Source organism: Oenanthe melanoleuca, chromosome 12, assembly GCF_029582105.1.
Source record: "Oenanthe melanoleuca isolate GR-GAL-2019-014 chromosome 12, OMel1.0, whole genome shotgun sequence".
Lineage (NCBI taxonomy): Eukaryota > Metazoa > Chordata > Aves > Passeriformes > Muscicapidae > Oenanthe > Oenanthe melanoleuca.
In genome coordinates, this window is record NC_079346.1 from 13253349 (window position 1) to 13265948 (window position 12600).

General features: G+C 42.8%; 1 protein-coding gene across 1 annotated transcript in view; it reads right to left on the reverse strand.

Annotated features, from left to right (window-relative positions):
- The window catches only part of CACNA1D (calcium voltage-gated channel subunit alpha1 D), a 164218-nt gene extending 153356 nt beyond the window's left edge, over positions 1-10862 (reverse strand). The window contains exons 1-3 of the mRNA XM_056501221.1: positions 10499-10862; positions 8101-8419; positions 5557-5662 (exon numbers count right to left, since the gene is read on the reverse strand). Coding sequence (XP_056357196.1) covers positions 5557-5662; positions 8101-8419; positions 10499-10535 — 462 coding nt within the window. The 5' untranslated portion in view covers positions 10536-10862. The remainder of the gene's footprint in view (positions 1-5556; positions 5663-8100; positions 8420-10498) is intronic.
- Between the last annotated feature and the right edge of the window lie 1738 nt (positions 10863-12600).

Genomic DNA, 12600 nt, shown 5'->3' on the forward strand with positions numbered 1-12600 from the left:
CAATGTTAAATTCCCGTGGTATGTTAGTTAGAATTAGATCCTATATTTTTGAATATTTTTCATATTAAACTTAATGATATTTTCTCTTACAGCAAATTAATCTGGCATCTTTAGTATGGCTAGCTTGGCTAATTCTACACAAGTCATTATAAGGTCTCCACCATGTTTTCCCAGGCAAAGTGAAGTATTTTCAGTGGAGTCCAAATTATCTTGCATCTTTCCTGAAACGTTTACTTGGGTGACTTTTATGTCAGCTAGCAGAGACATTAGGAGAGCACATTAGCTAAGAATCCAAAGATAGAAAACTATCAGAAACACAGTATCAAAAAGTTATTTAGATTGGAAGATTTTCTAAGTGAGTGGAAAGAAAGCCAGGCCTTAAAGACCCTTGAGCTGAAAAAGTAAACATGGCAAAGGCATTAGATAAACACAGAAATCCTTCTGAGATACAACATTGAACACTTAGCAATTAAAGAAAAATCTTTAGAACTATTTACTAAATTACTTTAAAATTTAAAGAATTCTACAACGAGATTTTCAGATAATCTCTGTACAGAGCACAACTTGGATGCAAGGTAAAAACCAACAACCTTTTCAATGGATGGATTAATTAGTCATGTGGCCTCAGAACTGAATGAGTCATCGAGTTGCTAATGAGATAAGGACAGGAAGCCTGACACCTCCAAGTCAAGAGTTCAGCCGGTTCTTCTCGGAGCACTCTCCTGCTGTGCCCTAGATTGAAGGCACAACACTGCCTTTCCTCCTGCTGGAGGGACTCAGAGCCATGTAAAGCTACTTACAGAGGAAATCTTTGCCTGAAAGTAGGACACAAACATTACCTTTCTGTGGCACTGTCCCCCACCATGGCTGCCTGGGACACAGAAGAGGCATCCAGGACCACCAGCACCTGCCCTGCAAGCACAGGCTGGAGACACCACCTTTGGCACAGAGCCTCACTGAGGGGTCCCCACAGACAGTAGTACTCAGACAAGGCTCAGGAATCTGCTATCAGGGACAGGGAGACTTCAATTAACATTGGGGGCCCTCTGTGCACTAGAGGCAAACTCTACTCATGGCACTTTTGCCAGTGTGACCAAAGACTCAACTCAAACTTCAGGAGTGCCATTTCCAGCAACTCTGGATGGATGGATGCCTTCCTATTTTTCATATTTACTTATTAAAAAGAAGGGAAGAAAAATAATAACCAACAACGTCTTGATCACAGCCAAAATCCATTCTGGTTTTGTGCTGGTCTGCCCACACATGATAGAGAAAGAAGCCCAGTGCAAATCAGGGCAGCAGGAGGCAAAGCACAGAACATGGGACAGCAGGATGATACCAGGAATTGAGGTGGGAGATAGAGATAGAGAAAAGCATGCTGCACAAGAGGACAAACAGAAGAGAAAACACAGAGGGAAGCCAGAAGGTAGAGGCAAAAGATAACAAGAAATAAATGAGTGGGAAGTTAAAGACAAAAGACATGAAGGGAAATAACACACCACAGATGAGGGGAAAAAAAAAAAAAGAAGACGACAGAAACAGATAGACATATATATATATACACACACACACACAGGAAGCCCTTTCTGCTAGAAATTGCTTCTTATCAAGCTCAGACAAGAAACACTTCCAAAAGAAAAGTCCAATCAAGCATGGAAAGTTCAGATCACCAGAAACTTCTGAAGGCAGATGAAAGAAACTACCTTAAAATATGAAGCACAATTTCATCCCAAAGTACATTGCCCCTGCTCTGCTCTAACAGAAAACTTGTCAGTTCAGCAATAGTTTCACCCATCTACTTGGAGAAGAACAGGGCCCACTTGTGTCAGTACATTCAATGATTAGGGACTAATTATTAATGAAGTAGAATTCAGGCTCAAGTTCATCACTCTGTATTGCAGTCTTTGCAATACATACAGCCATGAGAGAACTACTCCAGTCAAAATACAGAAAAGAAGATCCCTGCCTCCTGCCTCTCCTGGCACACACCAAAATTACATCAAGGTGTTTTAGACAAAGGATTACACACAATTTCCCACAGAACACAGGATTGTAACACTTGGCAAGTGGTCAAGCACAGCACATTTGATTCTGCACTTCTGCTTTGTTTGAATGCATTGTTTTGTATCACTCACTTCTAACACCTCTATCCTGACAGAGGATAAGTATGATCATCAATCCACTGAGCAAGGAGGTAACTAGTGCACCCTTGATCCCAGAGACAGGTAGAAACACAAAACACAAACCAGAACTTGTGCATTCAGAACACAAAAAGACATACAAAAAAAAAAAAACTAATAATGAAAGGGACTCCTACTCCTACAACACCATTGATGACTATTACATCTGCTTAATTCAGTCACCAATATACTGAAAAAACCTTTTCTTGCTTCCCTAAATTATTGTAAATATCACACAGCATGCTGCTGGCTCACTTACAAAAACATCGGTAGTCTCAACTTGCAAATCAAAGACAAGTGACCAACAGAAACACAAAGTTGAACCATCCTTGCACCATTAGATTTCTATGAACAGTCTATTATTCCAAAAGAAAGAGTTTGGAACTCTCTCACAGACCTTTATCTTAAGATAAAGATTTAGGATTTAAGATAGACTCATTTCCAAGAGTAAATTTCCAAGACACACCCTATTTTTAAAAAATACATAAGTATGCATACACTTGATTTACTGTTTCTCTTAAGACACATAGATCTGTCTCTTAAAATGTTTGTTATGTATTTGGTTATAAAATTCATTTTGCCATTACTACTGCAGCATATAACTGACTTAGTGTGGAAGCATTAATAAGAAAGGGAGAACAGGGCTCACAACAAGAGTTTGGGTGGTTGATACAGGATCAGTATTTGACTGGCTCAGTCACAGGTAAAGATGGACTTAGAAACCCTCCCGGGTTATTTTACCAGTCTTGGAAACTATCATACAGACTTTGCCTTCTAACCTCCCACCACAGAGAGGGGTGAATATCTGCTCTGCACATACATCCTTGCTCTGAAGATACAGTTTCAGATTTTCCAAGTCAAAGGATGAACACTGCTCAGATTCTCACAAATGTACCTTCTCATAAACCCAACCAAAAATGGAAAAGTTTACATTTCTAGTTCCCATTTACCAATCTTCCACTGGTTTTTGCTCTCATACCATTGCTTCCTCATTCTGAGGCTGATTACAAATTATGTCTATTTTGTATTCACAGAAAAACCCCACATGCATAAATACTTCATTTTTCTGTTTACAAATTAAAAAAAAAATGAGCCAGTTCAGCTAGCTGATGGAAAGTAATTCATTTATTCAATTCAATGCAGCAACATTGAGAGAACCAAGCTAGATATAATACCCATATGCAAACTAAAATGTATAGAGCTGAACTGGAATTAAAGCCAGAGTGGGGCAGTCTCCTTGCAAAACCAGAGTGCAGAGCTCAGGTCAGGCATCCATGTCCCATGCAGGGAGCCAAAACCCTGCCAAACCTACAAGGTTCAATGATGATTAAGATTCAGCCTGTTCACCAATCATATGAAAGATCTGGACATTGTTAACAGAATAATCCCTACTCCCACTGCAAGACACTCTTCTCTCCAACACTTACTGACACAAGCACCTCAAGCAGCAGGAAACAGGATCCAGCAGGTTCCCAAGCAAGCCTGAGGATTTCCAACTCATCTGTTCTACTACATTCCCTCATAGTGCACTTGAATCCACAAGGAAACCAAGAAAAATTGTCAGTGAAGTACCAGAGGAGAGACATGAATCCAGACCACTGATTAACATATTTCATGATGGAGAACCTCAGTCATAGGAAAGGCTAATGCTGCTCATTCCAGAACTATTTATTTTATTAGATTGAACACACAGCATGTGTCTTGTGCTCCCTTATTGAGTTTAAATCTGTCCCATCAGCTCCAAGTACATTGCCAGCATAAATTCTGTGCTTTGAGCAAACTTAGTGGAATGACTCAACTTCAGTATAATCAGGATGAAAATTTAAATGAGAATTTGAGATCATTTAAATGGCCAAATAAACTTTTTATACATATAATTGGAGGGGTTCAAGAACCCTTCTACTTAAAATAGATGAGGATTAAGAATCTCTCATATTAAGGAAAACTTTAAAAAATGACAAAATATTATTCCTTAGACTAGCCTGACCACATTAGATAAAAAAAGAAAAATTATCAGGGATGACAATGTCCATTGTCTTTCTAAATACTAACACATTGTAGAATTGAAATTGGGTCAGAAGCACCAGACAATAACCTAACAAAACTAATGTTAGAAACATTTTTCAAAATGATTAGCCTCTGACACAAGTAACTACATTACCCTTTTCATGTAATGCTTTCTGAAATTAGTTATTAGCAGATCTCAGGGTGGATTGACAGATATGGAGATTTGTGCCCTGAACCTCTCAGTGGGAAAAAAAGAAAGTCTGTTGGTTGGCTGGATACACAGCTGCATAACTCTCTTTACACTGACCTGAGTTATTCTGCCTTTCATCAGAATTTTTATTGTCCATATTTACTTAACCACAATTGAAAAAATAAAACATGAGTCATCTGTGCAAAATAATTACTTTTAGAAAAATAAACATCTACACACCACAAATTATGAAGACACGTTCATAAAATAGAAGACCTCATATCAACACTATTTTTCCAGGTAAATTAATCCAAAATTACCTACTTCTTGGTATCAAATTCTTTATTTCATTAACTTTCTTTCCCATCCAAAGAGTCACATGCAGATTATGAGTGCACAAGACCACTCAACTCCACTATTTCAAGATGGAGTTTAATATAAACAACAAAACCATTGCAATATAATTCAGTATTACCCTTGAGTGATAGCCTTTGTAAGTTTTCAGGAAATTAAAACAATTAGTTTCCATTTTATCTTTTCAAACACAACCCTAGTATACTATTTTCAACCAAAGAAATACATCTCTACACACCACTTACTGCAATACCATTCCTTTTTTGAAAGATCATTTATGCCAGTAGTGACCACTTTGAAAATTCACATTGATGGTCCCATCACATTAAAATACATTAATGCAAAATTTCCCACCATCCTCTCATTAAAAATTAAAATACACAGTAAAATAAACAGCCAGATAACACCATTAAAAACTGCAAAGAGAGTAGACAAATACACTAGGAAAGGCAGTAAACCTTCAAGTCTGAAACAAGTGTCAAGAACAGTATCAGTTAGTAAACATGTCATCAACATGAGCAATAGAAACACAAATTAAAGTTTTTATGCCACACAAATATAGGGACACACAGAGCATAATATTAATGCACATTTCTCTCCAAAGAATTTTACTGATTAAAAACCTCATTTTAAGCACACAACAAAGTAACACTTAATACTGGGGGAAAAAATCCCACAAAGCAATTCCATACACATTTTGTATATCACTATGCACCAATTTCTTTTACTGAAATTACCTGCATTTAGTGCAGTCTCAAATACCAGCAGTTAATCAAGTTAAAAGCACAGCAAACAAACATAAAATAAAAATTCCAGAGTACTTACCAAATTATGATTAGTTGAATTAGAATCATCTTCTGGGAATGGGATGTAAACAGCTAAGGCCACACAATTGGCAAAAATAGACAATAGTATAAATATGTCAAATGGTCTGGAAAGCCTTGTTAAGGAACTCATGACTTATGAGTATCTACAAACTTTGAAGTCTAGTCCTCCTTTCAGCATCATCAATGGTAAAACAAGTCTTTGCTTTAAGGCAATCTTTTGACTGCTAACTCTGACAAACACTCCATCACCTTTAGTTACAGCACTATATATACCATAGTATTTTCCATCACAATGATCCTTCAAAGTCCTCTTTCTTTTAAAAAGAGTGAAAACTATTACTCATGCTGTCACAGAGCACTTTATATTAAATTCCAATTATGAATATAATTATTTGCTCTTAAATCAACGTGCAGGTCCATCATAATGGGCAAGGAATAATCACAGAACTCTTCTGTCCTCATATGTAGGTCTCACTAAAATACATTTGTCCAAAGGACGAAAATCATTGGAAATACAGTTCATAGTAGGATATGAGAAAGATTTCCAGAAAACCACAACTATTCTCTTATAGGAGAGCTAGAAAGCTGTACAATTTACACAGGAAAATTCTGAGCCACTCCTTGTCTCTGACAGTTGCATTCCTGAATCCTGGCTCTAGCCAGGACAGATGAAAGTTTAGGTGAGTTGAGTAAAAAATAGAATGTCATGGCTGGCTTGGCAGCCACACAAAGATAGGCTATAGACTTCCACACCAAAAAGAGCATGGACTGCAGCTCTGCTTCCCATACTAGAGCTGGACAACAGCAGTGGGAACCTGGAGATACCTTCTGTGTTCCAGAAAAAAAATTCTTCCTCTTCTTAAAATTCATGCATATGAAGTTCATCCTTCAGTTTGTCATTGATTTTCCTTTCTCACAAGGCATTTTACTATTCTCAATGACCAGAAACATGGAGGTATCTGTGGAAGTTTGGAAAAGAAGTATTTTGGACCTCAGCTACAATTTTTGGCATCCTTTCCTGCATTTGATGCACAACATTTATGGAAATATATCCAGGAGTCCCATAAAAGACTGTGGTAAGAGTACTAAATATATTCAAAAGTATATTTTCTGCCAGTTTAAAAGAAGTTACCTGGGAAGAAAGAAAAAAACAAAGAGTCCTACAAAGCCCATATGTCCTATAAGATGTGTCATTCTGTTTGCTGGCCTATTAAAACTTTGTCACCTTGAGGGCCACATTGATGTCTACAAAGCAGATCAGCATCAACAGCTGCTATAATGTGCATTGTGTACAAAATAAAGTTACAACAGCATTTTCCAGACTGGAGTGAGCAATGGATACCATCACAAGACTGACAACCTTGTTTTATGATGTGTTCCTGCTGGGACAAATTCTCGCTGAGTTATTCCACTCCAGATCCATAGTCATTTCATTTACCTGACCTTAGCCAAGGAGAGGCCAATTTACTGAAATTAGTTGGACTTCTACCAGTTCAAATGAAAGAAGAAGCCATTTCACTATCTTTAATTTGCAATTGAATTTTGTACAAAGAACTGAGAAACACCAACCCTATAAATGAGTAACAGCTCTTATTGCCAGGTTGGCTGTTCTGTTTATAGTAACAAATTGAGTTTTACTTCAGTAATCTACTGTCTTGAACAGCTGTTTCCCATTACAGGGATGTTGCCATGGCTAATAGGCTAACATTTTTCTCCTTGTTCCTCAGCAAAACTATTTCTATTTCAAACCTTTTCTTGGTAATTAAATAATATACCAAATCAACATGCTATCCATTCTGCCAGAGAAATGCACATATTTCCACATCAGAACCAGTGAACTAAAGGATAAGCCATCCTTCCCATCACACAGGTCATCATGATCACAAGGCAGCATCTCTGATGTCCCATTCTAGATGTACATGCTTCCAAATATGTTTGGTGGTAGACATAAGTTGTACAAGCTCAGAAGATTAGTATATTTCAGACACTTGTGTGCACTTAAAACATTTCCTTGGCTTAAGTAAAAATCTTCCCTACTTTTAATACCGGGGAAAACAGTCTTTCAAAAAGATTTCTGCATCTGACTCATCTGCCCTAATGGCAATGCCCCAAATTCCAATATGGAAGATACAGGTTTGACATCTTTGGCCATCTCCATAACACTGGATGGCTAAATACATTCCCATCCATTCTTCCTTATTTGGAAAGGCAAATAATGCAATACAGAGATTTGCTGGAATATAATGTTAGCTTGAAAATGCACCCCCAGCTTCTCCCAGGAAAAAAAAGGAACAGCTATGAGTTCTCCTCTCTGAGGTACCTACTTCAGTAAATGATATTCTGTGTCAATACGACAAGACACTATCTTTAACAGTAACTGAAGCCAAATTAACTCCCGTTGACATTAATGACAGTTACCCACACATACAAGTGATGTAACATCTAAGTTGTGATGCTCTAAGAGATCCTTTAAAACAATCCCCTTCATAGAATCAGAAAATATAAGAAAACCGTTTAAAAAGCAAACTGCACCAAAGGATACTTCCATTCTACTAGACTAATGCAGGCTCTTCGTATTGGATTGTTGAGGGATAAACAGAAAAGGGCACGGGGTGGCCGACTATTGGACGTATTACCCTGTTTTTTGCTCTTGGCATATTGCTGGCGTTTTCTTTGGGACAGAGATCCTACAGGCTGGGCTGTGGTGGTACTCATGTTTTGGGCAGCCTTTGCTTGTCTAGCAGCATCGATTGCAGCTTGCCAAGATAGAACAGTTTGCTTGGGTGGTGCTGAACTGTTTGACTGAATAGCTGGTCCGTCACCAGGGAGAGGAATCCTGGTGCTGCTTGCATAGTTCACCTCTGTGGGACAAAAGAAAAAAGTACTTGGTTATAACTGTTTTACACTTAAATGGGTCTAATCCAAAAAGATTGTTTTAAGACCTCCTGGCAGTGTGATGTTTCCATTACATATACAAATACATATGCATACGCTTGTGCTATGGTATATGCAATTGAACAGTAGGAAATATGCTCAGGAATCAGTTTTACAGCTTCAAGATTGATCTAAGTATTGAGAAACATACACCTCTCATTTTGATTCTTCCACTTATGTCTTTTTCTAACTGGATGGAAGCCTTCCTGTCCTGATGTTTATTCAGTAAAACACACCTTCCCCTTAAGATCAAGTTTGCTGTAGCACCTTAGCATTTACTACTCTCTATTTTGGTCCAAAGAATAGTTGTTTAAAATTCTTCCACATTGTTCAATTAAGAATAAGCAGCAAGGTAGAGGGGGAAGTCCTGCAAGCAAGTTAAATCTCGCCCTGCTTTGCATTCTCAAAGAAAAATGCGTGGATGCCTCCCACCAGCGAAGATCCAATGCTGTCTGAGATAAACACGTTCATAAAGCTCTGCCGTCTTTCGCACTAGCAATCACAACCATGAGCCCATTGTAAAAGGATAAGCTTTGGTTCTCTCAAAGGATGGTGTTTGGTTTTTGCTTCTTCACAAGAATTTAAAAAATAAACTGCACCTTCCAAATAATAACTGAGTGCTCTTTATGCAGATGACAGCAAAGAGGCAAAACACCACCTCCTCCCCAGGATCCCTCCTCGCGAGCTCTTTGACTAGCGCAACAGTCTACTCCTACATGCACCTGTAGGAAGGAGAGGCTCCTGAGTGCGATTCAAAACTTGATGCCTGGGTGGGGAAAAAAATGGAGGAACAGCACAATATACGTGCTGGGAATTCGGGCTGGAGAGAGAGAACTGTGAAACGGATCTACCCAGGCAGGAGAGGAAAAATCTCTCCCTGTCAAGAAGCGGAGAGGCAGGGGAAGCGCGGCCCTCCCGCTGCAGACGGCGGGCGCGGACCGCGGGAGCGCCGCGGACGCGCGTGGACGCGGACGAGGCCGGGGCCGGTCCCCGCTCCGGGGGGCGGGAGCCCTAAGATGGCTCCCCGGGATGGCGGCGGGGAGTGGGGGGGTCACGGCGGGGCCCCCACGGAGCTGCCGCGGGGAGCGGCACCGGCGCGGCGAGCGCTGGCCAGCGGCGGCGCATCAACAGCTGGGTGACACGGGGGGCAGAGCCGCCGCGGGGGCAAAGGTGGCACTTCTACCTCCAACATTTTCCCAAAGCATCCCTGCTTCCCATACCGCCCCCTCTTTTTTTTTTTTTTTTTTTTTTCTCCCCCACATCTAAATGCAACGGCACAGCCATCTCCCCCGCCTTCCGCCTGCCCTTCGGGATGCCATGAAACGTGGCTCGGCGCAAATAAACCACCCACCTACCCATCTATCTATATAGCCATAGTCTTTTAAATAGATGCTTGAAAGGGAAACAAAGCCCGGGTGACTGCGTTCCTCGGGGGCAACGCTAACTTGCTGCTGATTGAAGAGGGAGGAATTATTTATAAACAACAGCGGGGGCTGTGGCAGCGCCGGAGCCCGTCGGCGGAGCGGATTAGCGCCGCGGAGCCCCGCGTCTCGCCCCCGTGCGCCCCGCCGGGCATCGGCCGAGCGCATCGCGCCCGCCGCCCTGCCCTCGGCCCCGGCGCGGGGCAGCTCCCGGGAGCCGCAGCTCCGGGCAGGTTCAGCCCCCGTTACACACGGATGAGGCAAACGCAGCCCCAGCCGCGTCCTCCCGCAGCTGATATTAATGGCCCCAGGACAAGGGACAGACGCGCATAAATCCACTCGCACGCTGGTCACACGCCGAGGGCAGCACCTTGTCCCGCCTTCGCATCATCCCTTGCCCTTCCCGGTCCCTCCTCGAACACAGCCGCTCGTTCCCTTCCCATCCCAAACCAACCCCATCATTAACCCCCTTCCCTAATCCCCCCCAATCCCCGATTCCCAAATCCCTCATAAATCCTCCCCCGCCCCCTCCCTCCCCCCAGCCCCAAGCACGCCGCTGCCCTTGGTGGGCGCCCCGGCTCTTACCTTCAGGGTGCTGCTCGGGCTGCTGGTGCTGGTGCATTTTTCTCACTTTCTCCAGCGTGTGAGAGGAAAATGAAAAAACAAAAAAGGGCAGAGACGCCCCCCAACCCCACCCCGAGCCAGGTGCGCGCTACCCGCTACCCGACCCCCATGGTAGTGACTAGAGACGTGCGAGGGGCTGCTGCTGCTCCTCCTCCTCCTGCCGCTGCTGCTTCGCCGCTGCCAAATCCCTCAGAGTTTGGGCCAACATGACACTCACATCCGGGTGACACGGGATCTCTCCATCCCTAGCAACCCGGCTGCTGCCGCCGCCGCCGCCGGCTCCTCGGTCCCCTCCTGCCGCTGCTGCCTGCTCCCCGGTCCCCCTCCTCCCGCCGCCGCCCGCTCCGCCTCGGCCCCCTCCTCCCGCCGCCGCGGGCTTTAACTCCCTCGCTGCTGCCGCCGCCACCTGCTGCTGCGGCCGGGCGGGGGCGCGGGGCCGCTCCGACCGCCCGGAGCTCCGCCACCGCAAATAGACCCGCGCCCGCCGCCGCCTTAACCCTGTCACCGCCGCACCGAGCCCCCGTCTGTCCCCTGGGCGGCGACAGGGCCACCGACCTCGGCGGCAGCGGCTTTAGCGTCTGCCTCTGCCCGCGTCCCCGGCTCAAGGCTCTCCGGCCGCTCCGTCCCGGCCCGCACACTCCGCTCTCACCTCCAGGAAAACTCCCGAGCTTTGCTAACCCCGAGCTCTCCGCTGACCTGTTGAAATGCCGTCAATCTGACTTCAAGCTAACACTGGGATCTTCAAAGTTTATCCAAATATATAAGTTGATTTTGAAAAAAAATCATTTTGGCGTTACCTTCCAGTGCAGAACCCTCAAACATTCATTTAGGTTTTGTCTCATTGCTGGTGAAGCTACCCTAGAAGTGCCGTGTACTGATAGACGCGGCTGGAGGGACTGCGAGCTGCTATCACAAAGGAGAAAACTTGGGGCAGCCACCTGCCCTTACGGCAAGGCAGTGTTTCAATCGCTACAAAAAGTGATTAATAAAGTCCGGTAAGAATTATAGACATAAATTTCAATTTGAAACAGAACTGATGCTTCCAAACAGTTTGTTTTCTCTGCAATGAAGGTTTACCCGTATTTTATAAGAGTATTTCACTATTTCCTTTGAACAAGCCACAGTCAAACTCGGGTGGGTGTGAACCCTTATCTTTGACAAAAAGTGGTATTTTCTTAAGAAAACTTCTCCATTAAACTATTTCTACTACACCTTTCCTCTGCTGCTTTCCTATTCATGTGCCTACCCGCTCTTTCATCCATTCTTCATCCACAACTATCTCCATCTAATTAACAATAAATAACATCTACAGACAGTAATTAGAAAAAGAGCAATAAAACCTTAATACTGCTGATATTCTCCAGGGATCCAATGAAGAATGCCCAGCCAGCAGCTTTATAAGAAGCTCTCTGTTAGGTTGAGCCTTTTTTTACCTTTGTTAATTAAAGAACTAAAAAAAAAAAAAAAAAAAAAAAAAACAGCAGTAAGGCTGATTCAGGGAGCAGCCTTCCGCAGATGCTTCTTGACCTTGGGTTCAGAGCTTCCTCTTTCCTAATTTTCTGACCTGACTGGCTCGGGTGTTGCACATTTGGTTGATTTGGGAAAGCTCCACCCTCTTCACAGGTGTCATTAAGGTGCAGGTGTTTCCACTTTAAACAGTCTTAACATACTTAGGTACTTGCCTTACATGTCCAGAAATTAACTAGGACTTCTACTCTCAACAGTTAGATATTTAGGTGTCAAAAATGCTTGGTAGATTTTCAAAAGTATCTAAATCAAGATTAGTTGCCTAACAACCACTGCAGGCACTGAAGAAGGCACCTCATGTGCTTGCTTAGCAGGAGTCAGTGCCTAACCCAAGTACCCAAGAAGTATCTTGGCAAAGCTGGACTACAGCATTCAATTTTTTTTTTTTAATGAGGCTGATTAATTTAAGCACTGAGGCACAACTGAGAAATTCATATCTGGTAAGGCCTGGGATCCTACACAAACAAAACCATTCCCTAAAAACAGCTCCTTCCCTCGCAAATGTTTTCATAAATTTCCTGATTTTGGCCTCACCA